We start from the raw sequence: 27,915 nt of genomic DNA on the forward strand, positions 1-27,915 counted from the left end.
TAATTTAATTTCTTATGCGTGTGTATTTATGTGTTATGTGACGTCACAATTACGCCACGTTTTGGCTGCTGGTAATCATTTTTTATCTTTCTTTTCCGATCACCTCGCAGTCCAAGTGTACTGTTGTATTTATATCTGCCAACATCCATCTTGTTTGAATAGTTACCCCTGAGCGGCCTTGTGTGTGCCTGCTATCTTGTCCTAAAATTGTTCGGTAGGTGCTATGTTTTTTATATATCGTATTATTTTGTGTGATAGTATGTAAACCGTACGCCCTGTGTGTGTGTACTATTTAAGTGTGTATGTATCACTTAAGTGTCTGTGTATTATTTAATCGTGTATATATTTTTAGAAAACCGTGCGTGCGTGCGTGCGTACCCGTACAAAATAAATTCGTTTACAACAAATCAACGTACGCGTTTTCGTCAATCTACAACCCTCGTGTGACCTGTCGGGGCGACCTAGGACACGCCTCTCATAGACCGTTACACTTAGATACGAGAATTTCAAAAAAAATTAAAAATTAAACGTCGGTAAAAATGTTAGTGAACAAGAGTAGCGTACACGCTATTTCCAAAACGATATAAGGACTTCTAAAAGAGCGAAAACATTTAGTCATAGTTTAGTTGTGATAATATTTAGTGTGTCATCGTAATTTATGTGTTAATAATGCGCCAAGCAGTCTCAATACAAAGGTTTCTTTACATAGCTATAAAAGTGGATGGCGTCGACGTGCGAGGATACTGTGCATGGTCACTCATTGACAACTTTGAATGGGGGTCCGGGTTCACTCCAAAGTTCGGCGTCTACTACGTGGACTTTGAAGACGAAGAGAGAACACGATACAAAAAGCGATCTTCAGATTGGTAACTGAACGTAGTGATAAAACTTCATGTTTAGAACCGTATATCAGGAATACACAGTTCTAATTTTAGTTACTATATCTTCAGATTGGTAACGTACACCCATATTTTTCCATTACATGGTCAGATTAATAGTGTACTCCCATGTTTTTCAATTCCATATCTTGAGAATGGTAATGCACACCCATATTTGAATAACACTGACAGGGTTCGTGGATTTATCACTTGTTGTGTTTACAGGTTCCATGACATGATTGCTGCGAATAAATTCACTGAGCCGAGCCACGAAGTCTTTTATTATGGTGACTTCCCTCATACTTTTGCATGGGGGGTTGGAACATCTGCATACCAGGTTCATAAGACCAGTACCACTACACGCTATTTAGTGAAACCGAATTTACAAATTAAAATCACATCATGCCATCTTGACAGTTCATTTTTCAACGCCAAACAGCAGTTTTAGTAAACTATAAAATTTCACCCAAGATATCTGCTTCCATGTTAGGTTGAAGGAGCATGGGATGCCGATGGTAAAGGAGTAAGTATATGGGACCAGTTTACCAACAAAATTGTGTCTCCAATAAGTGATGGTTCATCCGGGAAAACTGCTTGCGACAGCTACAACAGAATCGACCAGGACATCAAGATTATAAAGGAATTGAGGGTGGGGTTTATAATAACTGATTGTTATAGTAATTTTATGGTGTTTCTATGTTCGCCAGGTGTCGCACTATAGCTTTTCCATCTCCTGGTCACGTGTGTTGCCTGACGGTCACGTGACTACAATAAACGAAGCTGGAATCGATTATTACAATCGGTTGATTGACGCTTTAAAATCCAACCATATCGAACCTGTTGTTACCTTGTATCACTGGGACATGCCACAGGTGGGTGGGTTGAAAGGATATCTGCGTGTATAGGGGTGTGTGTTGGAGGTGACGTTATATTTCGCGTTATAACGCTAAATTTCGTTTTCTATAATTACGTTAATAAATCTTTTTTTACAATGGAAAACGTAGAAAGCCCGAAAAGTCATGTAGTGCAAAAAACGTATGTGTCATTTAAAAAGACTTCTACCAGATCATAGTAATAAACTGCAATCACTTTTGTTCTCATCCTCTCCAGAGGTTTCCGTTGACATTTAACGCAACCTATTTATATTTCCCATGCAGGCTTTACAAGCTGAATACGGGGGTTGGTCAGACAAAAGAATCATCGACGATTTCTCGGCTTATGCGAAATTATGCTTCGAAAGGTATAATTCAAAAACATTGAATTTTGACACCAAATTTCAACTTTTTGATTTGGTTGGATCGCAACTAGATTTTTACTATTTTTTTTATCTTTTTATACATTTTTTAGGCTGTTGAAAAAAAAACTAGATTTGTTTTATTGTGAAAATATTTGTTTTTAGATTTGGAGATAGAGTAAAAACTTGGATCACGTTGAAGGGGCCACAGACTGAAGCCAAGATGGGTTACGATACTGGGTCCTATCCACCAAATATTAAGGTGAGACAGACTGAAACTGGGAGATGTAAACAACGTTTTTGTTAAAGTGAAACAGAATATCCTTTTACTTTTGTTATCAGGCAAAGTGTAGATAATGTTTCAACGTCTCATCTGGTATGAAAAACTTCATTAAAGCTGTATACCAGATGAGCCGTTTGAAAGGTAAAATAATATGAAGGTAAATCAGATGTAACTTCTTATTAAAACAAACTTCTTATAAAAAAATATACAACAATTCTTAACAGGGCGAAGGAGTAATTGCCTACCAAGTCGCGCATAACATGATACTCGCTCACGCCACCGCGTGGAGAATATACGACACGCAGTTCAAGTGGAAGCAACTCGGAAAGGTGAGTGCTTAAAATATTTTTATGATTTAATAAAGTTTAGTAAAACGACACGCTCAGTATGCTCTTACTTCTGCTACCAGGCATATAATGTAAATAATCTTTCAACGGCTCAGCTTATGTATGAAAAATCGTGGTGCATTTCCGACGTAACGTCGTTGAAAAATGCTAAGTATTTACCGCATTAGTTTTCTGTCGTGATCAGTGCTAACGTGAAACAATAGGCTTCAAGATATCATAATTCTCGGTAGCGATGAGATAGAAGTTTGCGACCAATGGCAAAAAAACACTTTGGTGTATTACCATAGTAAACTTCAGTACGAGGGTTTTACTTTCAGGTTTCCATATCTATGGACTCAGCGTGGGGTGAATCATTCGATGGAAACAAACAAACTGATTTGGACGCAAGCCATCGTTACATGCAGGTGAAGATCGACGTTTATAACATCATAGGACTAGTAGGGTGGGGGAAAGATGGGACATCTTTTCATTTTATTATCTCATACGATTTGGTAGTAAACAAACAACATTTAAACAATTATAAAACCATACCCGCACAACTACCATATATAGACTGGTGTTCATTGTTTAACACACGATCAGGATATCTGGATACTATATGCTAAATGTGTCCCATCTTCCCCCACAGTACTATACGTACTGAACGTTTCACAAATTCAATTAAGTTGTTCGCCTGGACAATTTATTTTGCGTTTAATAATCAATGGTTTCCAAAAGTGGTCGATCGGTTGGTTCATGTCTCCTCTTATGTTCGGGGATTACCCTGACGTCATGAAGCAACGAATCGCAGCGAAGAGCGCGAATGAAGGAAGGATGACGTCACGATTACCAGAATTCACGCTCAGTCAACGAGAATTAATCAAAGGTAGATTTAAGTTACCCGTTTCACCCAACACACATGCCTTGAGCATCTGTAGCATAAAAGACTTATATATGGGCAACCCGGGTGTTGGGGTATTAAACCAAACCTGATCTAAATCGCAGGTTTTAGACAAGGACCTCACTCACAAAGAATTAAATAGAATACGCATTGAAATTCTTATTAACTTTGTAGGAGCGATCGACTTTGTCTCATTAAACCACTTGACTACGTGGTATGTGGCACAGTCGGATATATATGGCAATTCAACCGCACCGTTTATGGGGGTGGTGTGTAGAGACACTAGTCCACCAGCAGATCCCTGGAAAGAGTTTGCAATCGATCAAACGCCGTCGAGGGGGCTTCCCCAGTGCGGAAACCCCCAGGAAAGGGCCGACACCAATGGTAATTTATTCCTTTATTTATTTTTCCCGTTAACATTAGTTTTGTTGCATCAAATCTTTTATATTGGACGTATACGTTTATTATAATGCTTAAAATTAACTATTGACAGTTCCTCCAAGCGTAGAGGGTGATTCAGACACAGTTACGATGCATGATTTCTCGTGGAGAGAGACAGGGTCACCTGACAGACGAGTAGCTGCCTGGGGGATTCGGAGAATGCTTGGATGGATAAAAGGTTGGTTTATATTGTTGCAATTTATGTAAAATATATATTAGAATCTCGAAGTTTGGTAGTTTAACGTTATATTATAAACCTACTATACGCTTCGACAATAAAACATCCAAGAAACCGCAAAGTCTACTAGCTTTGTAAACCTTAAGATAACACAGCAGAATTATTCCTTTTGTCGTCATTTTCACTGTTCGGTTGATTTCTTTCCGCTTTCATTATAAAACATAACTTATTTGTAATGTAGAAAACTACGGCGATGTACCGGTCTACGTGACGGGGAACGGCTTATCGGAACCAAACGTTTATTCGATCTTTGATGACTGTTCGGTATCAGCGGGGCCTACGACGAGGTAGGTCATAATTTCTTGATATTTTTAGTTTATGACTGAAATGGCCATGTTTACGCCAGCGTCTACATTAGCTCCTGTGAGATAAGCGAATTAACTGAATTTAGAAACCAAAGGGCAGTCAATAAAATAGTGCTAAGTGCGTAGGTCGTAGGTGTTAATTTCAAAGATAGCGATTGAGCCGTTAAAAGCTAAAAGAGAAGCACTTTGCGTGTTTTAACGCGTTACGAGCGTAAACTTCACGTAAAATATTATTTTAAGCAATCCATTTTTCAATTATTAATCGCAGGTGGCGTGACATTGGCTTAAACGACCGTGAGAGGTCCGAATATATTCGACTTTACGCGAACGAGGTATTGAAGGCGATTGACCTTGATCATGTTGACGTCAGAGGATATTTTGCTACGTCACTTATGGACGGATTCGAATGGTTGTCAGGTAAATCTAGATATTTTTTCCAACTACATTGGTATACAAATGAATGAATGAATGTAACTTACTTTATGCTGCGTGACCGGAAAATGGAAGTCGTTATAACACGGGTGTTCATACACCTCGTGCTATCTCACGAGTTACCATGTATATACGTTTCTTTGTGGGTGTATATGAATATATGTTTATCACTGCCTCCCTACGCATGCATAGGTATCGGTTGACTGTGTTTTAGGCATGGATTTATCAATAAAGTTTACCCAATTTTACTTAATGAATATAAAGATTGAATACTAAACAGCTGTGTTGCATAACTAATACACCTGGCGTAACTGTGTTTATGGTTGATCGGTATATCACACGTACAAATAATGGTAAAATGAGACATTACTGGAGAAGCGTTTAAATTTTATTTATGTTTCACTATTACCAGGTTACACTGAACGTTATGGAATGTATCGGTTGAATTACAACGATTACACAAGAACTGCAAAACAATCAGCTTGGTTTTACTCAGACCTGGTGAGAGAAAATGGTTTCCATCCAGCGAAAGCTCAATGTTCAGCCAATGAAGATAGAGATAGAAAAATATATGGACAGTTTCCAAAGGGTTAGTGGTAATATCACTGTGTACATAATAATAATATTTGTATTTGTCTCTTTGATTTCAGTAGCAAGGTTTAAAGTATATTAAAACGAAAAGACTGGATGAAGCGACAAAACAACAGTTGCTAAAACATGCTTACAGTTGAAAACATATTTACATTTAATTGAAAGAATGAAGCAAAGTAGCTATTAAAAGTCACAATCGTACATTTTAGATTGGTTAAACCTAAGTAACGTAACTGTTATATTTCTTCAAGTACAGTAACAAATTAAATTGGGTTAATTAAAACAACGAAGAGAAGGCAATTAGCAACAAAACCTTGGTTTAAACATTACTTCATCCTAATAATACATTTTTTGACATTATTAAAAATAAAAAAACAGGGTATAGTGGCAAAACAACAGCTGTTAAAACATGCTCACAGTTGAAAACAACTTTATACATATTTGGAAGTAACATACCCCATGTTTAGACTTCGCATGGTCATCCGCCACCTCAGCTTACCAGATCGAAGGTGGTTGGAACGCTGATGGGAAAGGTGAAAGTATTTGGGACAATTTCACCCATGCTGGTCGAGCGCATAACGGTGAAACAGGAGATGATGCTTGCTTGAGTTATTATAAATATGAGGTAAGAGTAAGTGTGTATTTAATTATCAACATATATGTTCTAATACGAGTAAGGTTTTTGGTTTTAGGCCAAATTTGGTTCATTACCGCAAGTCTCCAATGCTAGGACGCTAAGTGCGTCTTTCATACAACCAGTTACAGTGTGACTGTGTCCTTGACTGAGATTCTTCTTTATGATCTAATATTGTTGAGCGAATAGCACTATAGCAGGCCCCGTTTTTCAAGTAGTTTTTATCTGTAATGTGTTTTAACGACTGTTTTTTTGCGCCCTTTTTCTCTTCATCGTTTTAATTAATGTAATCTTAACTACCGTATTCAAAAACAAAAATGTATGTTCTGTTATTTTTACCTTTTTATGATTTTAAACTGAAAACATGTTTATCAAATAAAGGTGGATGTACAATTACTAAAAGACATGTCCCTCTCATATTATCGATTGTCGCTCTCGTGGCCTCGTTTAATCCCAACTGGTGATTTGATTGATGGTTTCAACCAAGCAGGAGTCGATTATTACAACAATCTTATCAATGATTTACTTGCTAATGGCATCCAACCCATGGTGACTCTTTACCACTGGGATCTTCCACAGGTGAGCTTGTACTTTTCTAAATAAATTTTTCTGCTTCTGTACTTCTGCTTGTGCTTACATTTTTTCGGAATAAATAGGCCTTGAGCTTTCTCTATTACTTTTTCTGAATATATAGGCCTTGTACTTTTTCTAATATATTTTATGTATAAATAGGCCTTGTCTTTTTCTGAATAAATACTTCTGCTTCTGTACTTCTGCTTGTGCTTACTTTTTCTAAATAAATAGGCCTTGAGATTTTTCAGTTACATTTTCCACATAAATATGGTTTTAATGACTCCTATATTCCAGGCTCTTCAAGACAAATACGAAGGCTGGCTTGACCAGAGTGGGGAAATAGTTCAAGCATTTGCAGAATACGCCAACTTTTGCTTCAATAATTTTGGAGACCGAGTAAAGTTTTGGATCACATTCAATGAACCATTCATTGTTGCCCAACTTGGTAAAAATATCAGCAATTGTTGCATTTTGTCTTCAAAATACATAATTGAAGTCTTTAGTTGTAAAACAATTATTTTCGTGAAGGTTTATATAAAATTTTAAGAGTAAAAAAATTAAAATTTGGGATTTCTGTAATAAGTATTTAACATTAACATACAAATGTCTTTAAATCTTGCCAATGTTTTCCAGGTTATGGAGTTGCTGCCTTTGCTCCTGGCCATTACTCTCCAGGAGAAGGAGTTTATTATGCAGCTCATTCTATCATTAAATCTCATGCACAAGCTTACCACATATACAACAACACGTACCGACAAACTCAACAAGGGCAAATTGGAATCACACTGAACACAAACTGGGTGGAACCTTCTGAGGCCACAGATCTAGATCATATTGAAGCTTCAGTAAGTACAAAGGTGGGCATGTGTGTCCTTGGGCAGGACACTTAATGGCAGTTGCCCAAACCGAGTGGTCACTAATGGATTGTGTATTTTCAGCCATAAAAAAAACAAAATTACCCACTAAGTTACATATGTGATACATCCTAAGCAGGTAAGAGGTGTGTTAAACAGAACACCCAGGTTATAACATATGACGTTTCTGGCCACGTGGAGGATAAACCAAGTTATGTAAATTCATTCATCATACATGTTGTGTAAAGTTTTGGCAAACTAACAAATACAGCTCTCTTTTTTACTTGCAGCAAAGAAGTTTAGCATTCTCCACAGGTTGGTTTGCTGAACCAATATTCAACAGTGGAGACTATCCAGATGTCATGAGATGGAATGTAAGCGATTTTAATTTTTTTTAGCCAACATATGGCCCTTTTTTGGGGGGGGCTGTTCTATAACATATTTAACTTAATATTTCTACCTTCGAAAACGTGAGCGAAAATCATTTATTTAAACAACGAAGAGAAGGAACTAAAAAGCAAAATGACAGCTGTCAAGACACCTTATAATGGCGGAAAATTTTAGAAGATACGAAAAAGTTGCAAACAAAAAGTTTGGTAAACTCCAATATACATTATTTTGCGTCTAGGTTGGCAACAGAAGTGAGTACTACAACGTCAACCCTGATCGTTTGCCAAAATTTACTAAGAAGGAAAAAGAACTGAACAAAGCAACCTCTGATTTCTTTGGGTTAAATCATTACACTTCAAATCTTATTGTACCGTGTTCGTATTATCCTGTAGACGGGCCAACTTATGATAGCGACCAAGTGAGTTTGTCAAGTGAAATTGGGTCACTTCCCTTTGAAATACTGTAGTCTATAACAGCTGTGATGTATATTCAAGTGAATATTTTTGTGAACCCTTGTTCCAGAAGGCATATTTGCATTCCTCACCCACAAGGGGTTAAGTATACATAGCAGTAGCACAGTAATGAGGGTGCCTGTCTCTAACCCAGAGGTTATGGGTTCAAGGCTGGACTCGGGTTATAACTACTGTCGTTTTCCGGCCATGCCAGAATAAGCAAGTTATAGAATATTTTAAACGATGGAGAATGGTACATAATGAGTCCAATAATAAGCAGTATATAATGGGTATAATGGCAAATTCTTTGTTCTAGGAAGCGTGTGGAGACGGTTGTGCAGAGTGGCCGGGTTCAGCATCCAGTTGGCTCTACCAAGTCCCATGGGGCATCCGCAAGTTGCTGATCTGGATCAAGAGGACGTACGGCGATCCTGTAGTCTACATCACTGAAAACGGGATCTCGGAGCATGATTATGATGGACTTGAAGATGATATACGTGTGAACTATTATAAGGATTATATTGATGAAGTATTGAAAGGTAAGCATACATGTTTATCTATTGGAATTTTTTACAAGCAATGTTTCTATACAAGTGTTCTGCGTACAGACACTAGAAACCCGTAGTATTAATCTGTTAAATACATAGAAACTTGTAAGCAGGCACAAGAACTTTCCCCAAACTCAAAAACTCTTTTGCTTTTCCAGCAATAAATGAAGATGATGTAAAAGTTAAAGGCTACACTGCCTGGTCACTAATGGACAACTTTGAGTGGGCTGAAGGTTATTCGGAACGCTTCGGGTTGCATTGGGTTAACTTCACTGATCCGGAACGGCCGAGAATTCCGAAGAAATCGGCTTCTTATTATAAGTCATTAGCTGAAAGTGGAACTTATGTGAGACCTGCTAATGAACCCTGGTCATATTTCTCAACAAAGTAACTAAACCAATGGTAATTTTTCTGTTTCATAATTTAACAACCGTTATGTAGGACTGACGCAGATCGCGATGATTTCTTGTTTGGAAGTTTTCCCGATAATTTTAAGTGGGGGGCTTCATCCAATGCGTACCAGGTTGAAGGAGCTTGGAAGAAAGACGGAAAAGGTAAGCATTAATGTTCAATGTTATGTTCTTAAGTTTTGTTGTGTTTAAAACTAAAATTTTAAAACAAAAGTGACTTCATATATTTGAAAACTTTTTTATTTTTGTAAAACACCAGTTTGTGTAAGAATCAATAATTCTCATGGACCCTATGGTATGTATATACGTTTTTGCTTTTTTTATTAGTTTTTTTTACACCTAAAATTTTAAACAGGGGTGACTTTACAATTTGTGAATCTAATTCTTTACCTATATTTCTCCACTTATATGGTTTATCGTAGGTTAACGTTAGTTTAGAAGACATATAATTAATGTCCACCTCAAATTTAACAAAAACAAACAAACACTGTATTTAGGTATTATTCATTTGATTGACAGGTCCGAGTATATGGGATAGTTTCACCCAAGATAAAGGTCGGATACCTGTTTCTGTGAACATGAATTCAAGTCACGTGATGGAAAGTATCACAGATGATCTGTCAGGTTTAAGCACAGGGAACGTGGCTTGCGATTCATATTATAAAACTGAATATGATGTCCAGGTAAGATGTTTTACAAAGTTGACAAGTTTTGGATTTGTTGAATGTGTTTTGTTTAACATATGTTTGTGTACAGGTGTTCGGTGTACGCACACTAGAAACCTGAGTTTTAATCTGTTAAATACGCAGTAAATCGTTAATGGCACAAAGTGCATGAAACTGAATACCTGTGTTATAATAACTTTTGTTGCCCTTACAAAAAAGTTTTATTTATAATAACTTTTGCTCCCTGTCATATAAGGGCAAATAAATAACATTTATTTAATTCACCTATTCCAGTCACTTAGTGGGATTGGTGTCAGTCAATATCGCTTTTCCTTATCATGGAGTCGTTTATTTCCGGGTGGAAACGTAAATGGAAACGAAGCAGCGAATGTTGCTGCTGTAGCTTACTACAATCACATGTTGGATGAACTTGAAGCTCGTGGTGTAAACCCTGTTGTGACTTTGTATCATTTTGATTTTCCACAACCACTACATGATGCAGGAGGTAAGTTGTCAATGCAAGTTGAGTTTACTTAACGGATAATTTGTGTTCACTATTCAACCGGGCCATCTTTTTATTTTTGTCAGGTTCAATTTTAATTTTTTTAATTTCTAACTTTCAATTTTTTCAATTTCGGTATTATCGTTCGGTGCCATAGCACAGTGGTAAGCTCGTCTGTTTGTAGCTGTTTAGATGTGGGTTTGAAGCTTGACACTGTTATTGTTGCGGATGTATCTGTCTTTGGGCAAGACACTCAACGGAAGCCCTAATAATACCTTGGCGAGATGAAGCGTTGGCTCTCTCAAAACAGATCTCAAACATACATGCCGAAAGATTCCTTCTACATTTACAATTTGATTATTGTTATACTAATCTGCAGGTTGGTTGAATGCACAGTCGGTGGTTTGGTTTGAAAACTACGCAGATTTCTGCTTCAATACATTTGGAGGTCGAGTCAAGGATTGGATTACGATTTATGATCCTTACGCAGTGGCTTGGTTGGGGCATGGGAGTGGCGAACATGCTCCTGGTATGGAGAATAGGGAAATGAATTGGGACCGTTTTTAATATTTGTGCATTTCAGGCATAAACACAAATCCTGGTGTTGATCCTTACAAGGTTGCGTCAAACTTGTTACTTGCTCATGCTCACGCTTGGCATATATACAATGATACATACAGAGCTTTGCAAAATGGAAAGGTTTGTATAAGATGGTTGTACCTATATTCTGTTATTTCTACTGCCTGGCATAATGTGTTTTTTTCATGTACATATATCTCATTTACTGTATCAGGTTTATAGCAGCATAAATACATGTTGCAATAAAATCACCCTCGAAGTAACATACTTGGTAACTCGTAAGCTGACACGAGGTGTTAAACCCATGTGATAACGACTGTCGTTTTCCAGCCACGCGAGGATAAAGTAAGTTATATTTATTTATTCCCATAGATCAGCATTGCTTTATCATCTGACTGGTTTGAACCGGCTGATACAAATTCCACCAATGATGTGAACGCAGCAATTCGTGCGAGTGATTTTCGCCTTGGTTGGTTCGCCCACCCTATATATCTAACAGGAGATTACCCACAAACCATGAAAGATCAGGTTGCAATGAAAAGCGATGGATTTTCAAGATTACCCATTATTACTCCAACTGGTGCAAACTTAATTCAAGGTACGTAATTGCCACGTGATATGCAGCTTTATTTAAATATAGTAGGGTGGGAAAGATGAAAGACCTTTTTTATTAAATTTTCTCGTCCCATTTGGTAGTAAACAAAAAAAATTCAAAGAATTATAAAATGGTATCCTCACGACTCCCGTAGACCATTGTTTATTAATTAAAACCTGATCTGGATATTTGGACATTATGTGCTGCTATAGATATATACTATGTATTTAATATTTAAAGATATACGTTAACTGATGTGTTTTTACTAACCCCAGGCACTTCGGATTATTTTTACCTGCTACCTGGAACCGCTAAACTAGTTTCAGATGCTCCAAATATTAATAAATCACCAAGTTATATTGATGATCAGGTGAAATATGATTTGTAATAAATACATCTTCATGCTCATGATGTAATCACGATATTAATGTGGTTTAGGAAGTTGCTTTTTCACGGGATCCAACTTGGCCGAACCTTGGAGCAGAAATTGACCAATCACCTGTCTCGTGGTCAGTTCGACGACTTCTTTATCTTGTTTACGGACAATATGTTTCTGCTTCATCATCACCCATGGTTGCTGACTCATCCATTGTTGTTGGTGATGTCACATTCTACACCGATGACATCACACAGGAGAAGGATGATTATGAGAGAATGGAAACCCACAAGTCATACATCAACGAAATATTAAAAGGTGAAAAATTTGTTATCAACGACTTTTATTTTTAATTGAAACCATGAAACAGCTCAACAACTGGACAATGTAAGAGTGCAAGCTTACCATGCTATTCTAATGGATGGTTTTGAATGGGAGCATGGCTTCACAAGGAGGAGAGGAATTCTTCATGTAGATTTTAACAGTGTTGACAGGTGCTGTATTCAACAATATATAGAGTAGGGTGGGGGGAAATGGGACATCTGTTTATTCTATTTTCTCGTCCCATTAGGTAGTAAACAAAGATACTCAGCGAATTATAAAACCGTATTCTCACGACTCCCATAGACCGTTGTTAATTGTTTAAAACACGATCAGGATATTTGGGTATTATGTGCTAAATGTGTCCCATCTTCCTCCACCCTACTATATGTTTATCATCTACTTGATCAAAATATACACGTATGTAAAAACTACACAACCCTGCTGGTAAAAACATATATGTATGCTTACATGTAAGTACCTGGCCACCACACTACAAAATAAAGGCATGTTTACTATACAATGTGGTATATATTTCACGATGGTCACCTACTACATTGCAGACCAAGAACACAGAAAACATCGGCAATATACTTTAGTTCTTTGATCAAATCAAATGGGTTTCCTGAACCCGCAACAAGTAACTGGGTGTATGGAACATTCCAGAAGGACTTTATATGGGGGCTTGCTTATGTAAGTAATGTAGAAAATTAAAGTAATTTACTTTATTAAAAAAGAATATTAATAATAATAATAACTTTATTTGTCTCTTCGATTACGGTAGCGAATTTAGAAATATTTTAAACGAAAAGACAAGATATAGCGACAAAATAACAGTTAGTAAAACATGCTTACAGTTAAAAACATATTTATATTATTAATTGGGAACAAAATAAGCGTGGTCGCTACACTTAGAATTGAAATACAATGTTAACCCATTTCAAAGAGTATTCATGTCACAGTATTGTCTTTTATCTCACAGAATACAAACAGTGAACAACTTCAAAGTTTACGTATAGAGGAAAATGTACAACAATTGAGAAGCTATGGGGGTTCAATGTACAGAATTCAAATATCCTGGCAAAAGTAAAACTGGCCTGTTGCAACTTTCAACTGCTTTAATAATGTTGCTGTTATTTTTAGGGTAATGACTCCATCAGGCATCAATTATTACTCCAGTCTCTTCAGTTCTTTAAACTCCAATGGCATAGGAATTATAGCTGATCTCTATTACCATGATCTGCCAGAGTCTTTAGTTGCTACAGGAGGATGGTCAAGCGATAATATCATCGCTGAGTTTATGTTGTACGTAACGCAATGTTTTGACTCCCTGGCACAACATGTTGATTACTGGACTGTGATTGCTTCACCATTAGAAGAAGTAACAAAGGGATATATGGATACAAAATGGCCGCCAGCTTATGGGAATACGTTGATGGGTTTAAAGGCTGCACATAACATGATCAAGGCTCATGCAAAGGTTTATCATCTTTACCAAACTAACTACAGGTAAATTGGATAACTTATGTTAATTTGTTCACTGCAAGTTAGTTATTAAGTTTTTCTTTTTTTTATAACCATTTTTTTTCTAAGAAAAAATTAATAACTAAATGGTAGCAACGATGAGACTTGCGCCCATTACCTTTGGGTTAGAGTAGTGTGTTTCTACTATCCAGTTGGTCTCAAAAATATTTTGACACAGATCAGCCTATGGAGGAAAGGTTGGACTCTCGCTGTTAGCTGATTGGTCAGAACCCAACAATCCCAACATACAGTCTGATCATGATGCACGTGATCGTCATCTTGAGAATACTATTGGTTGGTTTGTTCAACCTTTTATCACGGGATCATATCCTCAATCATTACATGATCTCTATGGAAGCAATCTTCCGGTGTTTACTGAATCAGAGAGAACAGAACTGCTCGATGCTTATGATTTCATTGCATTGGATTACCACACAACATGGCTGGTAAAATATATACATGTATGCTTATGTAATTGATAAAAATACACATGTATGTAAAATGTACATGCATAATTATGAACTTAATAAAATGTGCACTGGACCATCACACCACAATATACATGCACATTTACAGTAGAGTGTGATATTCAAATGAGTTTACATTCCAGGTGTCCAGTACCACAGTGAGAGAGGAATCTAGGTTTAACCCAACGGGGATTCGAAAATCATTGGAATGGGTTCAAAACAGTATGTCTTTCAGAGCTTCATTTCTGGTGGCAAGCCCCAAAAATGACCAATTACAAAACGATAAAACCACAAAGAAAATCCTTAATGAAGTATTGAAAGGTAATTTTGAATTGGATATATTTTTTTAAAAAGTTAAAACTCTATTACATCTGCAGCATCTGTTCAAGACAATGTTAACGTGATTGGGTTTGTTTATTCACCACAATTAAGCAATGACAAGTAAGCATTCTTCCTCTTAGAACATAATTTTAATTTTTTTTTAATTTAAAAAAAAAGAAATATAAGTAATAGAAAAATACAAGTAAGCATTCTATTACTTATAACATAATTTTCCCAATTTTTTTCACTAATTTTTTTTCTACATAAATTCCACTAATTTTTTTCCCACTAAACGAATTTTATGATCTAAAAACAGCAGGGTGAATTTTGACTCTCAATATCAAAACATAATTTCTGACAATGGATTCCCAACAACTCATTCAATCGGGATACCTTCAGTTACATCATCAGCTACAGAAGTGTTTGTAGATGTTCAACCAAGGTTTACAGCTTTGCCTGCTTCAGAAATCCCATCTACAGCTAGTGTTTCAGTGTGGGAGGTATGTAGATATACTGTATGCCTTATTAAATGAATAAATGGAACTTTTTTATCCTACTGAGCTAGGGTACAACAATCATTATAAAATGGGTGTTCTGTCTCTTCTTGGTGTATTATTGTGGTGAATTTATAATATTTTCTGTTGTTATAGGAATTTAGTTCCACTATTGCAAGAGAGAGAGATGTGTTTCATTATGGAACATTCCCAACTGATTTCAAATGGAGTGTGTCAACTTCTGCATACCAGGTAATGAAACACCTTGCAGCAAGTGTTTTGCAACTTCAATGATTTATTACAAGATTTATAAATTTTGAAACTTGATTGATTCATTATCAGATTTACAAATTTTGGTACTTGTATAATTTATTATCAGTTAAATATGTTTTAACAGATTGAAGGTGGTTGGAATGCAGATGGTAAAGGCGAAAGTATCTGGGACAGGTTTTCACACACGCCCAATAAAATAGCAAACAATGAAACTGGAGATGTTGCTTGTGATAGTTATCATAAGGTTAGTGTGGTGGTTATTAATTCATTATAACTGTTGTGTTCTTGTGTTTGTATTGAGATGCAAAATAATAGAATGAAAACCAAGGAGAGCACACACGTATATATAGGACACCTTATTATTACGTAGCGGCAGAATTATTCCGCAAATCACCTGACTAAAGGTGGCTGTACACAGTAACCGGAATTCGTCCATTTTGTCTGTTTTGTCCAGATTTCGCTGCCGCATGCGGAATTAGACACCGGTTTGCATACGACTTCGCATGCCGGATACTGTGTACAGCCACCTTAAGGCATTCATGTGCACCTTTCTGTCGTGCGTGTGCACGGAGGCGTGTCCATAACAATAACGATACAAACAACAATTGCTAGCTAGACTGTAAACTTCAGCATTGGACAGCGGAACTTTAGTTCGAGATAATCTCCCATAAATTGGTAAGAAATGATTTCTTCATGTCAGGTTGCAGAGGATGTGAGCTTGGTGAAAATGTTGGGAGTCCAACAATATCGATTCTCTATTTCTTGGTCTCGTATCTTCCCCAATGGTAATACATCAAATCTCAATCAAGCTGGTGTTGATTATTACAATGCTATGATAGATTCTCTCATAAGCGCTGGAGTGGAACCAGTGGTTACTCTTTATCACTGGGATCTGCCACAGGTATAACAATTGAGTAATTGAGGTTAGCGCGCCCGCCACTGCCCTCCTTGGGCAAGACACTTAACAACAATTGCTCCAACCCAGTGTTTACTAATGAGTCCAATTTATCAGACATACATAAAAAAAAAAAGTAATCACCTACAAAGTAACATGGTAAATTGTAAGTTGGCATGAGGTGTATGAACACCCATGTTTTACCAGCTGTCGTTTTCCTGCCACGCCAGGATAAAGTTAGGCGACATTCATTCCCTTTAATACAACTTGGAAGTTACTTAACTAACCCATATATTCAGGCACTTGAAGATAATGGTGGTTTGTTGAATGATGTGATTGTGGAACTATTCAATGATTACGCCAACTTTTGCTTCAAGACATTCGGAAATCGTGTTAAGTTTTGGATCACATTCAACGAACCTTATGTCGTTACTTGGCTTGGGTGAGCTGCTTTGTATAAACAATGTATTTTATTATACCTTGTTATATCTTTTACGGACACTTTCCTTTCTTATTTCAAAGTAACTTGTCTTAATTAAAATTGAGTAACTCAGTGTAACTTAGATTGGGTGCCACGGCGACGCTTTTATAATTGACTCTCTTTCCAACACCTTTCTATAACTTGTTTTAACAATTGTTGTTTTGCTGCTGATTTTCTTTCGATCATTAAATAACATCGTCTTCGCTATTGTTTTCAAGAGATAAATAAATATATTTTGTTATGTCTTTATTAGGTATGGAATCGGTGTTTTTGCTCCTGGCGTTTACTCTCCTGCGGATGCTCCCTATATAGCAGCACACAATATCATCAGAGCACATGCCAAGGCTTATCGAACCTATGAGAAGTTATACAAGGGAACACAGGGAGGAAGGGTTGGCATGACGATGAGCACAGAGTGGGCAGAACCCAAAGATCTGAACAAACCAAGTGATGTAGAAGCAGCTGATAGGTTCATGCAGGTACAGATTAAATACAAACTGCATTGTAACAAGCTGATATAGTAGGGTGGGGGAAGACGAAACACCTTTAGCGCATAATATCCAAATATCTTAATTGTGATTTAAACACTTAACAACGGTGTATGGAAGTCATGAGGATACGGTTTTATAATAATTGAATTTTCTTTGTTTACTAACAAATTGGATGAGAAAATAGAATGAAAATGTGTCCCATCTTCCCCCACCCTACTTTATATATATGTGCTTATGAGTAATCTATCTTGGTAGTCAATCCTTGGTTGGTTTGCGCATCCTCTTTTCAAAAATGGAGATTATCCTGAAGTTGTGAAGAAACAGGTGAATGAAAGAAGCCAACAACAAGGTATGAACAGTTAAACAATGTTGTAATTGTTTGGCACTGAATGAATGAATGAATGAATGGAACTTACTTTATCCTCACGTGGACCGAAAATAACAGTCGTTATAGCACAGGTCGTTACGACAGTCGTTATCACATGGTCGCATGAAAGACTTAAATGGGCATCCCTGGTGTTGCGGTAATGGTTAAATCTGGCCTAAATCGCAGGTGTTTGTCGAGGACCTCACCCACAAAGAATAGAAATGGTGCAATTATGATGTAATAAATATATAATTCTTTCAAGGAACACCATCTCGTCTACCTGTATTCACTGAAACAGAAAAATTGGAAATTGCCGGAAGCGCCGATTTCTTTGCAATTAACGGGTACACTTCGCGACTGGTTACTTACCAAGATAAATCAACATGGCCACCAAGTTATGAGAATGACCGTGACACGCATGAGGTAAGATAAGTTCTGCGTGCTTAATTTTCTGTCTGTATGTTTCTGTGTAAACATTCTGTTTGGTTATATCTGCGTGCTGCCTTCTTGCTTTTTAATTTTTTTGGCTTTTTTCAAATTTTCATTCAACGTTCTAGGAACCTATACCTGGAGCTATACAAGCCACACCTGACTGGCTACAAATAGTTCCTTGGGGAATGAGGCGACTGTTGAATTGGATAGATAGGGAATACGGCCACCCTGTAGTTTACATCACTGAAAACGGTGTCGGGACCAGCGAAGCCACCGTTGATGACCAAATAAGAGTCAACTTTTACAAAGCTTACATCAATGAAGCTTTGAAAGGTATTTACTTGCAATTTTCAGCAATATTTTCCTCATTAAGATTTTTTCACTATTTTTTTGTTATTTTCTTTGATATGTTTTTTTCGTTATGTTTTCGTTACGTTTTTGTTATGTTTTTTTGGTTTTGTTTTCTGTACTTTTTCGTTATGTTTTTCTTATTTTCTTTGATATGTTTTTGTTACATTGTTTCGTTTTTTTAGCTCAACAGTTGGACGGAGTAGATTTGCGAGGTTATACAGCCTGGTCGCTGATGGATAATTTTGAATGGAATTCGGGTTATGGACCCAGGTTTGGTCTTTTCGAAGTAGATTTTAATGACGACATGAGACCAAGAACACCAAAGAGATCTTCAATTGAATACAAGTAGGTGGGAAATAAGATTCAAAAAAATTGCATAATGTCAAACCATTCACAGCAAACTAATTCACGACAATGGCTTCCCTTCTTTGGAACGAGACACAAGAATAGTTGGAGATTTTCCTCCGGACTTCATCTGGGCAGCAGCTACTTCGTCTTACCAGGTCAGTCTGCTGTGTGAGAACATTATGTGTATATGGGGCAGTTATCAAAAATAACATTCAAAACAGTCCGAAGCGGTGGTTTGAGCGTTTGCATTGTAACCAAAGATAAAAATACATTTACCATAAAGTTACATATATGGTAACTGGTGAGTAGGCATAAGGTGTATAAAATATGCCCCTGCGTTTTGTGTCATAACTGTCGACGCACGCCACATAAGAATTTTTAAAAATTTTTTTAATAATTTTTGCTCAAACATTAAGTTTGAGCAACGCAGTTCAAGCGCTTGCATTGTAGCCAAATGGTAAATAAACGATGAGTTACATTGTGATAACTTGTTAGCAGGCAAGAAGTTTATGAAATATGCTCTGTGTTATAACGATTTTCGATACCCTGCCGGGTGAGAATAAACAAGTTACTTTTTTTATTTAACTGATCAGATTGAAGGAGCCTGGGATGAAGATGGAAAAGGTTTAGGAATCTGGGATGTAACTTCCCATACACCAGGACTCATATCTGTAAGTTTTATATGTATGTAGATAAACTCCCAAAGTTAATGACATGTCAGATAATTTTTGTCAGAGTATTCAAATTTGCAAGTTTGCTTTATATTAATATTGATATACTCCTAAATTTAAAACAATGAAAATCTTCTTAGCATGGCAACCCATCAAAGGGTGTGTGTGCTGAAGCGCGCAAAGTGCCTTTTTCTTATTGTTTTTTTTTGCACTTACATTCAATACTACTTGTAAAGAGTGGTGTTATACATTTAAATGCAACTTCTTTTATAGGATGGAACAACGGGTGACCTTGCATGCGATAGTTATCATAAGTTTGAGGTGGATATCGACTTATTGCGTCACATGGGAGTTACACACTACAGGTATATAGACCTTAACTACAAGTTCAAACTTTGAGTATGGTGGAAACAATTTAATAGGCAAATGATCCAAAATACTGAATTAGCAAAAGGATTTAAAACAATTGAATAAGCTTAGTATCTGAAACATTGATTAGGCAAATTATTTTAAACGACTATTGGCAAAAGTTTCTATATTTCAATAATTCTGTTCAGATTTAGTATCTCATGGCCAAGACTTCTTCCAAATGGGAAAATAGATCTGATCAACCAAGCTGGCTTAGGTTACTACCATGGGTTGATTGATGGGTTAATAGCTGCTGGAATTGAGCCAGTGGTCACTATTTATCACTGGGATTTACCACAGGCGTTGCAGGTAATGCACATAACAGTTTTAATTGAGAAAATCATATAAAGAAATTTGAACCTGCTCTTTTAAGAGTAACTATGTTTGATGCATACATGCTACATCTTTAAAAACATAAAAACTGGTTTAGGCGTAAAATTCGGCAGAACCATAAAACACTAATCGTCTGTGTACAGTTTTCTGTGTATTCTCTGTTGTTCGATATGTTTGATAAATTTTACTTTATTTTTAGAAAGAATTTGGTGGATGGGTAAGCTCACAGATTGTGGACCTTTATGTGGATTACGCTGAACTTTGCTTCAAAGAATTCGGTCCAAAAGTGAAAAGATGGATTACAATCAACGAACCATGGGTGTTTAATGTGTTGGGTTATGCTGATGGGGTTCATTCACCAAATGTTAAGGATCCAGGTCGATCGGAGTATCAGGGAGCTAAGAATGTTCTAGTTGCACACGCAACAGCTTATAGGTAAAAGGAATCTGCAAGATTTGTTACAACTTAAAAGACTAGCAGGTTCAGCAGTTTACAATTACAATTAGAAATTTTGAGAATTATGTATTTATTAAAAATATAGTTATTTTTTTATATACTTGATTAACTTTTTGCAATTTGTAGGTTGTATGTACAAAACTACAAAACAGAACAAAATGGAGTAGTTGGTATAACATGCAATTCAGATTGGTCTGAACCTCGTAATAAGTACAGAGAAGTTGATTATGAAGCAACGGACCGCGTCATGCAATTCTTCCTGGGTTGGTACATGCATCCAATTTTTGTCAATGGAGATTATCCCGATGTTATGAAAGTAAGAAAGTGATGACTTTATGTGCAGTATGACATTAATATTGTTATTAGCAGAAAACTGTTGTGTCAAAAAACATATTTTATTTGCATAGTTTTACTTGGTAACTCAGTGGGTTTGAGGTGCATGAAACAGAAAGGGCGTGTTATAACAACCGATATTTCTTCTGGGGATAAATAAGTTACATTAATTCTGTTGTGACCTTCGGACGTTTATTAAATGAGAAACAAGGTTCGCACAAAACAGATCTTAAAGAAAGTCCCAACGTCACAAAGTAAAATGTAATAATGTTAAACGAAAAACCTTTGTCAATGTCAGCTGGTAATGTAACACGTGACTCATTCAATACCGCATGGTGGCGCTATAAGAAAGAAATGTAAATGATTGGGGACCTAATGTAATGTCATAACACATTTAATTTCATGCAAACTGTTTATCTTTGTAGGAGTATGTAGCACAGAGAAGCGCCGCACAAGGAGAAGTTACTTCCAGACTTCCATCTTTCACACAAAGTGAGAAGAATCTGATTCTTGGGTCGGCCGATTTCTTTGGTTTGAATCATTACACGACAAACTTGGCGTTTGAAACTTTTAGTCCTGATCGTATTAATGATGTCAGCTACTATGAGGATAGAGAAGCAAGCACAGAACAAGACTTCACTTGGCCAGCAGCTGCTTCTTCTTGGTTGAAAGAGGTAAAATGAAAATTGAGCACTAAACTAGTGATATATTTAAAATTATATTTTAAACTGCAAAAGTAAAACGAAAGTGGTAAATTCATTTTAAATTTTTTTTTAATTTTAAAAATGCTTATTTTTTGAGGTTCCATGGGGGATTAGAAGATTGTTGTCTTGGATTAAGAAGGAATTCAACAATCCACCTATTTTGATCACTGAGAATGGAATCTCTGAAGAGGGGACTTCCCAAGAGTTAAATGACTGGTGGAGAAAGGAATATTTCCACGGTTACATCAATGAAGTTTTGAAAGGTTAGAGTTTTTTTGTCTCAATTTAATTTGAATTCGTTACTAGAATCAGCCTGTAAAAAGTGGATTACATTCATAGAATTATCATGTAAAGAGTAGATTACACTTAAATGAATGATGATTTTTATGCTTTAGCTGTGGGCAACGACAGTCATTATAACACGATAGTTTTTAATACACCTCATGCTCGCTTGACTGGCAGTAAAGCAAAATAATTGTTATAAGTTTAATACTTCAGAAAATCCATTACATGTAAAATCCAATATATTGAATTATTCTATGTAAAATAAACAACACTTGAAATATCACTAAAACAAAATCACCCCAAACTTTGTTTCCAGCCATTAAACTTGACGATGTGAATGTTATCGGTTACACTGCGTGGTCATTCATGGATAACTTTGAGTGGGCTGAGGGTTATTCGGAGAGATTTGGAATGCACTGGGTTAACTTCACTGACCCGGAACGACCCCGGTTTAGGAAACAATCGGTTGATTGTTACATGGAAATAATGGAACGCTCTTTCCCGGAAACGGGTTTGGAGTATTGTGCACGCGATTCTCCAGTGAAACCAACAACAACAACAGGTGACTGCATAGCAAATAATTTCTAATAATATTATAATTATAAAATATAATAACTTTTAATTGTCTGTTCGATTATGGTAGCGAAGATTTAGAAATGTTTTAAATGAAAAGACAGGATATATAGCGACACAACAATTGTTCAAACATGGGTCATTTTACACCTCATGCCAGCTCACGAGTTACCATAAATATTACTTTGTGGGTGATTGTGGAAGATATTACCACTATCTAACATTTATATCACACAGAACCTGCAACAACAACAACAAGTGTTGTTGAAGTTACAACTAAAGAACCAACAGAACCACCTGTAACCGAACCCCCGATAACCACCGAGCCTGCACCAGATACTGAACCACCAAAGCCAACCACTTTACCACCACCTGAAACTAAACCTCCCCCTGAAACCATTGATAAACCAGATTTCCTGGGATACAGTCTCTCAACACAGGATTCTGAGACAGCAATGTACATCTTGTTCGGACTTACGCTGCTACTATCAGTAACCTCGTTATTGTTATTATTTGGTGAGTAATGTAAAGTTTTTTCTATCCTAACTTGGTAATATTTGGGGTACTGGGAAAAATTAAATATTTAAAAATATTAATGTTAGGGGTTAGGAGTCATATCACAAAAAAAAGATTGGTAATATTTTACGTAATATTATACAGTTGGGTTGGGAAAGATGGGACACCCTTTTATTCTTTTTTTTCTCATCCTATTTGGTAGTAAACAAAGAACATTCAAATAATTATAAAACTCCCAACTCACGGCTTCCATAGACCGTTGTTAATTGTTTAAAACACAATCAGGATATTTGGATATTATGTGCTAAAGGTGTCCCATCTACCCCACTCTACTATACATTAGACCTAATCCTTTTACAGAATAGACTTTTATAACCTGTCCAATACCTTTGCACGAACAAATTTTATTGCGCAGGTCTTTTCAACTCTATGCGGCGGAAAATGCCAACACCGATGAACGATTTTTCGAACGGGGCTTTAAATTTAGAAGAACAACCAAAGGAGCAACCCAAGAATGTAAATAACGACGCTCACGTTACAACATTCTAAAGATCTCAATACCAAACAACACAGAGAAACTTTATCATAAAACTATATGAATACTTGTTTAATTTTTCGTATAATAGGGTGGGGGAAGATGGGACACGTTTTCATTCTTTTTTCTCATCCCATTTTGTAGTAAACAAAGAACAATCGAAGAAATATAAAACCGTATTCTCACGACTCCCATAGACCGTTGTTAATTGTTTAAAACACGATCAGGATATTTGAATATTACATTTTAAAGGTGTCCCATCTTACCCCACAGTACTAAAAAATTTTTGGGGAGTGCCTGTAATTTCCATGCACTTCTATAATATGATTACGCTGTACATTATACTTAATTTGAAACTTTTAAACTGTCATGACCAATTTCGGTTCTTTTTATAAACAATTTCGTAGTTGATTATTTTCTAATTCAAGTTAACTTTATAGCAATGCCGATTTTTGTATAGCGTTTGCACTATAATAAAATTGCGAAAATTTGCTTTCAAATGATTCATTGCATTAATTCGATTCCAAATGTCTGCCACGTATACATTACGCACTGCCTAAGTGAGCTCTTTACATTATTAGAGGAACAGCCAACCTATATATAGACGTGTAGGTTAATGAATGAATGTAACTTACTTTATCCTCGCGTAGGCGGAAAACGATAGCCGTTTTAACACGGGTGTTCTTATACCTCGTGCCGGCTTACGAGTAATTATGTTACTTTGTGAGTGATAATCCAGTTGCGACATTTAAAAAAGATGTTTGCAAACTACTTCAGTTTATTTTAATCTATTTTATCGATTGTTCGTGCCATTCGTCCCCTCGTTTGTTCGTTTGAATCGAAAATTTCGGGTCGACACTTGAGAGATCATTTCTCCCGGACATCGAGAACAAGTGTGTCAATCGGGCGATCGCATTGTGACGCAATAGACACCACCATTGTTGTGGAACCTAATTTCGCGGATACCTGACCGGACCGGAACTAGGGCGATTCTAACGAGTTGGAAAAACATGACTTCATTCCCCAAGTTAAGACCTTTAGACAAAGACGGTCATGATACATAAGCGCGGTTGTTTTATTGTATAAATACAACCGTGTAATAAACATTAAATACGTTAGTTGAATCATAAAAAGCAATAACACATTTAACACCTGGCACAAAAAAATGTCGCCTAACCAGCAAGTAATTGAAATGTGATATTGAAACATTCATTACAATATACATATTGAACGACGTTAAAACCTTAAAATGTTTGTTCAACAGCCACGCTTTTTAAACGACGCTGTTTGTTTTTAGAATCAAATTGAATTCACCATCGTTTTCGAATGCGGAGTAAGATGAGATACCGTTAACACCTAACACCCTATCTCCTGATGCTGTTTTTAACAATTAACAACGCTCTTAAAGAGTCACGGGTACGTGGGTATTTAATTGAGTTTGTTTATGGTCAAATATGACAAGAAAATGTAATGAAAACGTCCCGTCTTACCCCACAGTACTATACGTTAAAATATAATGGGTGCTTCACATTACCAATACACAACGACCTGTACCGGGCCACGATTTCCGTAGATTCGTATCGAGGTAAGTAGGCTATTAAGAAAGCTATGCAAACACCGTTCTAGATTAAGGTGTAACACATACCGGCAGCTGAGAACAACGAAAAGTCCTCGACAGTCAACTGGTCAGGTGGACGTCGGGTAACTTAACAACAGCACACGTGTATTGGTGGCAGTGCGGGTGTACTTTGGATACAAGACGACGATGCTTGCTTAGAATATGAATAAGCAAAAAGGCTGAATTTTGGTAAGCGAATAATACTAACATGGAGAGAAACCAAATTATTCCGAATTCGATTGATTGTTTTCCACGTCATGCCATGGGAAGAGGAAATAAAGATAAACGAAAGAACATGAAAGGTATGAGTGCGTTATGTTATGAAAGGTATAGTAGGGTGGGGGGAGATGGAACGTTTTTTCATTCTGTTTAATAGTAAACAAAGAATTATAAAATCATATGTTCACGACTGCCATAGACCGTTGGTAATTGTTTAGAACATTTGGATATTATCTTCTAAAGGTGAGCCATCTTCCCCCACCCTACTATATAGCTACATATATCGTTGTCTTGTGTGTCCTTAAGCCAGGTGATTGCTCCAACCCAGTGGTCTTTTATGGGTTGTTTAAATTGTTAAACAAACATGAAAAAAAAATCTTAAAAAATAAACGACACACAAAGTTACATATAGGCTACGTGGTAACTCGTAAAGAGGATGATTTTACTTTAGGATGGTTTTATTAAATAGGCGAATCTACATTGCAATTCCGCTCCTGTATTGTTTAATCATCTGGATAAAACTAAATAAATTTCAGGGTACATTCCCAGTTATTTAGATGGCAACGAGGAATGCGTGGTTTGTGGTGATAAAGCGACAGGATATCATTATCGATGTATAACATGCGAGGGGTGTAAGGTGAGAGAAACTTGTAAGCGGAATACAGATATAGTATAGGGTGGGAGAAAATGGGACACATTTTTATTTCATTTTCTCGACACATTTAATAGTAAACAAAAATCATTCAAAGAATTGGAAAACCGTATCCTCACATCGCACATAGAATGTTGTAATTGTTTAAAATACAATCAGGATATTTGGATATTATGTGCTAAAGGTGTCTCATCTTCCCCCACCCTATTATATATGAAACAGAACACCCGTGTTATAAAAACTGTCGTTGCCCCACCATGCGATGATAAATAAGTTACATATATTCATATATTCAAGTTCATATGTTTTTGTATCAGGGATTTTTCCGGCGTACTGTCCAGAAAGACTTGCAGAAGACGTATCAATGCAAACAACGCGGGAAATGTCAGGTCAACAAAGTATCAAGGAACCAATGCCAGATGTGTCGATACGAGAAATGCATTGCTACCGGGATGGCAACAGACCGTAAGTCAACAATTTCAAACTTGTACCATGCGTTCACAACACGACGTTTTGGTGTACCTATAAAAAAAAGCTAAAATATAGTAGAGTGGGAGAAGACGGGACACTTTTAGCCCATAATATCCAAGTGTTTTAAACAATTACCAACAGTTATTGGGAGTCCCGAGGATCTATTCTGTTAGAAAAAAAGTACACAACGTCTGTTAGAAAAAAAGTACACAATTAAACTATAACTTCTTGTGCATATATAACAAACTATCACCGTCTAAACAGTGGTTTTGAATGAAGACAAACGAATAGCGAAGCGGAAACTGATCGAACGTAATCGGCAACTACGACGTCATAAAGACATAAGTCACGTGATGGGAACGTGGAAAGTCGGGCGAGTAAGCGACGATGATAATCACGTGATATCTGCCGTCGTGCAAGCTCATAATGACGTCATAAATGACGATGACGTAAGTAATTAATATGTGGGGTTAGATTTTTACCCGAAAGTTTTAACTTCAAGGACAAAAAATTAAAAAATACAACTATATATATGTATAATAATTTCATGCCAAAAAATCTCTCCAGTTCGAAGAAACGAGCCGATCACCGACCCACGGCGAACAATTCTCAAGCGCATTGACGAACGCTGTCACTCGGGTGGTGGAGTTTGCGAAACGGTTGCCATTTTTTACTGGAAAGGTTTGTTACCCATCTTATACAGTTTGGGTAGGATGGCCCATGCCTTTTTTTATTTATTTTTTCTATTATCGTATTTGGTAGTAAACGAAGAGTGTTTACAGTCACAAAACCGTACTCTCACGACTCTAAAAGGAAGCTGTAAACTGATAAACATGAATATGGAATATTGGATGTTACGCGCCGTAACGATATCCACCGATAGCCCCCAAAGAACCACACAATACTATCTATGGTTAAAGTACGCCTTTAAAATCGGTTAAATGGCAGTCTGCTGGACTGAGAACATGAAGAAAATTATCACGAAATATGTTTAGGCTTCAACAGACGACCAAGTTGCAATGTTGAAAGGTTGTTGCATGGAAGTGATCGTGTTGAACTGTGTGGCTTCATATGATCGAGCTCGCTGTACATTAAAACTGTTCTCAAAAGTTATAATAACAAGAGAAAAATTACGCCGAACGAGATTCGATCATTTTGCCGACGATTTG

General features: G+C 36.7%; 2 protein-coding genes across 6 annotated transcripts in view; both read left to right on the forward strand.

The window, feature by feature from the left end:
* LOC104266271 overlaps positions 1-24,340 on the forward strand; it is a 29,914-nt gene extending 5,574 nt beyond the window's left edge. Inside the window, exons 9-66 of one of the 4 annotated variants that reach the window (XM_026836697.1) lie at positions 710-866; positions 1,104-1,215; positions 1,369-1,527; positions 1,586-1,750; positions 2,036-2,118; positions 2,278-2,374; positions 2,620-2,724; positions 3,060-3,146; positions 3,460-3,607; positions 3,797-4,006; positions 4,116-4,241; positions 4,483-4,588; positions 4,875-5,023; positions 5,451-5,627; positions 6,097-6,254; positions 6,645-6,842; positions 7,131-7,281; positions 7,470-7,693; positions 7,981-8,064; positions 8,319-8,498; positions 8,849-9,071; positions 9,239-9,467; positions 9,522-9,634; positions 10,010-10,173; positions 10,450-10,660; positions 11,037-11,186; positions 11,241-11,356; positions 11,609-11,834; positions 12,107-12,201; positions 12,270-12,525; positions 12,578-12,701; positions 13,092-13,221; positions 13,511-13,614; positions 13,672-14,037; positions 14,231-14,498; positions 14,663-14,840; positions 14,897-14,960; positions 15,157-15,340; positions 15,491-15,586; positions 15,732-15,851; positions 16,308-16,508; positions 16,802-16,944; positions 17,237-17,462; positions 17,730-17,823; positions 18,104-18,264; positions 18,399-18,606; positions 18,807-18,969; positions 19,022-19,127; positions 19,566-19,643; positions 19,917-20,008; positions 20,201-20,360; positions 20,584-20,819; positions 20,967-21,156; positions 21,599-21,847; positions 21,975-22,140; positions 22,479-22,723; positions 22,969-23,251; positions 23,667-24,340. In XM_026836697.1, coding sequence (XP_026692498.1) covers positions 710-866; positions 1,104-1,215; positions 1,369-1,527; positions 1,586-1,750; positions 2,036-2,118; positions 2,278-2,374; positions 2,620-2,724; positions 3,060-3,146; positions 3,460-3,607; positions 3,797-4,006; positions 4,116-4,241; positions 4,483-4,588; positions 4,875-5,023; positions 5,451-5,627; positions 6,097-6,254; positions 6,645-6,842; positions 7,131-7,281; positions 7,470-7,693; positions 7,981-8,064; positions 8,319-8,498; positions 8,849-9,071; positions 9,239-9,467; positions 9,522-9,634; positions 10,010-10,173; positions 10,450-10,660; positions 11,037-11,186; positions 11,241-11,356; positions 11,609-11,834; positions 12,107-12,201; positions 12,270-12,525; positions 12,578-12,701; positions 13,092-13,221; positions 13,511-13,614; positions 13,672-14,037; positions 14,231-14,498; positions 14,663-14,840; positions 14,897-14,960; positions 15,157-15,340; positions 15,491-15,586; positions 15,732-15,851; positions 16,308-16,508; positions 16,802-16,944; positions 17,237-17,462; positions 17,730-17,823; positions 18,104-18,264; positions 18,399-18,606; positions 18,807-18,969; positions 19,022-19,127; positions 19,566-19,643; positions 19,917-20,008; positions 20,201-20,360; positions 20,584-20,819; positions 20,967-21,156; positions 21,599-21,847; positions 21,975-22,140; positions 22,479-22,723; positions 22,969-23,251; positions 23,667-23,800 — 9,428 coding nt within the window. In that variant the 3' untranslated portion in view covers positions 23,801-24,340. Of the gene's footprint in view, positions 1-709; positions 867-1,103; positions 1,216-1,368; positions 1,528-1,585; positions 1,751-2,035; positions 2,119-2,277; positions 2,375-2,619; positions 2,725-3,059; positions 3,147-3,459; positions 3,608-3,796; positions 4,007-4,115; positions 4,242-4,482; positions 4,589-4,874; positions 5,024-5,450; positions 5,628-6,096; positions 6,255-6,644; positions 6,843-7,130; positions 7,282-7,469; positions 7,694-7,980; positions 8,065-8,318; positions 8,499-8,848; positions 9,072-9,238; positions 9,468-9,521; positions 9,635-10,009; positions 10,174-10,449; positions 10,661-11,036; positions 11,187-11,240; positions 11,357-11,608; positions 11,835-12,106; positions 12,202-12,269; positions 12,526-12,577; positions 12,702-13,091; positions 13,222-13,510; positions 13,615-13,671; positions 14,038-14,230; positions 14,499-14,662; positions 14,841-14,896; positions 14,961-15,156; positions 15,341-15,490; positions 15,587-15,731; positions 15,852-16,307; positions 16,509-16,801; positions 16,945-17,236; positions 17,463-17,729; positions 17,824-18,103; positions 18,265-18,398; positions 18,607-18,806; positions 18,970-19,021; positions 19,128-19,565; positions 19,644-19,916; positions 20,009-20,200; positions 20,361-20,583; positions 20,820-20,966; positions 21,157-21,598; positions 21,848-21,974; positions 22,141-22,478; positions 22,725-22,968; positions 23,252-23,666 lie in introns of all 4 variants that reach the window. The other 3 variants (XM_026836699.1, XM_026836700.1, XM_026836698.1) reach the window with 3 other exon arrangements.
* Positions 24,341-25,524: 1,184 nt separating this feature from the next.
* The window catches only part of nr1 (nuclear receptor 1), a gene marked incomplete in the record, with an annotated part of 5,527 nt that continues 3,136 nt past the window's right edge, over positions 25,525-27,915 (forward strand). For both annotated transcript variants that reach the window (XM_026836509.1, NM_001032486.1), the window contains 5 exon segments: positions 25,525-25,706; positions 26,160-26,260; positions 26,593-26,740; positions 27,011-27,195; positions 27,314-27,427. In XM_026836509.1, the coding sequence (XP_026692310.1) occupies positions 25,613-25,706; positions 26,160-26,260; positions 26,593-26,740; positions 27,011-27,195; positions 27,314-27,427 (642 nt within the window).

This window comes from Ciona intestinalis, chromosome 11 (assembly GCF_000224145.3).
Source record: "Ciona intestinalis chromosome 11, KH, whole genome shotgun sequence".
Taxonomy (NCBI): domain Eukaryota; kingdom Metazoa; phylum Chordata; class Ascidiacea; order Phlebobranchia; family Cionidae; genus Ciona; species Ciona intestinalis.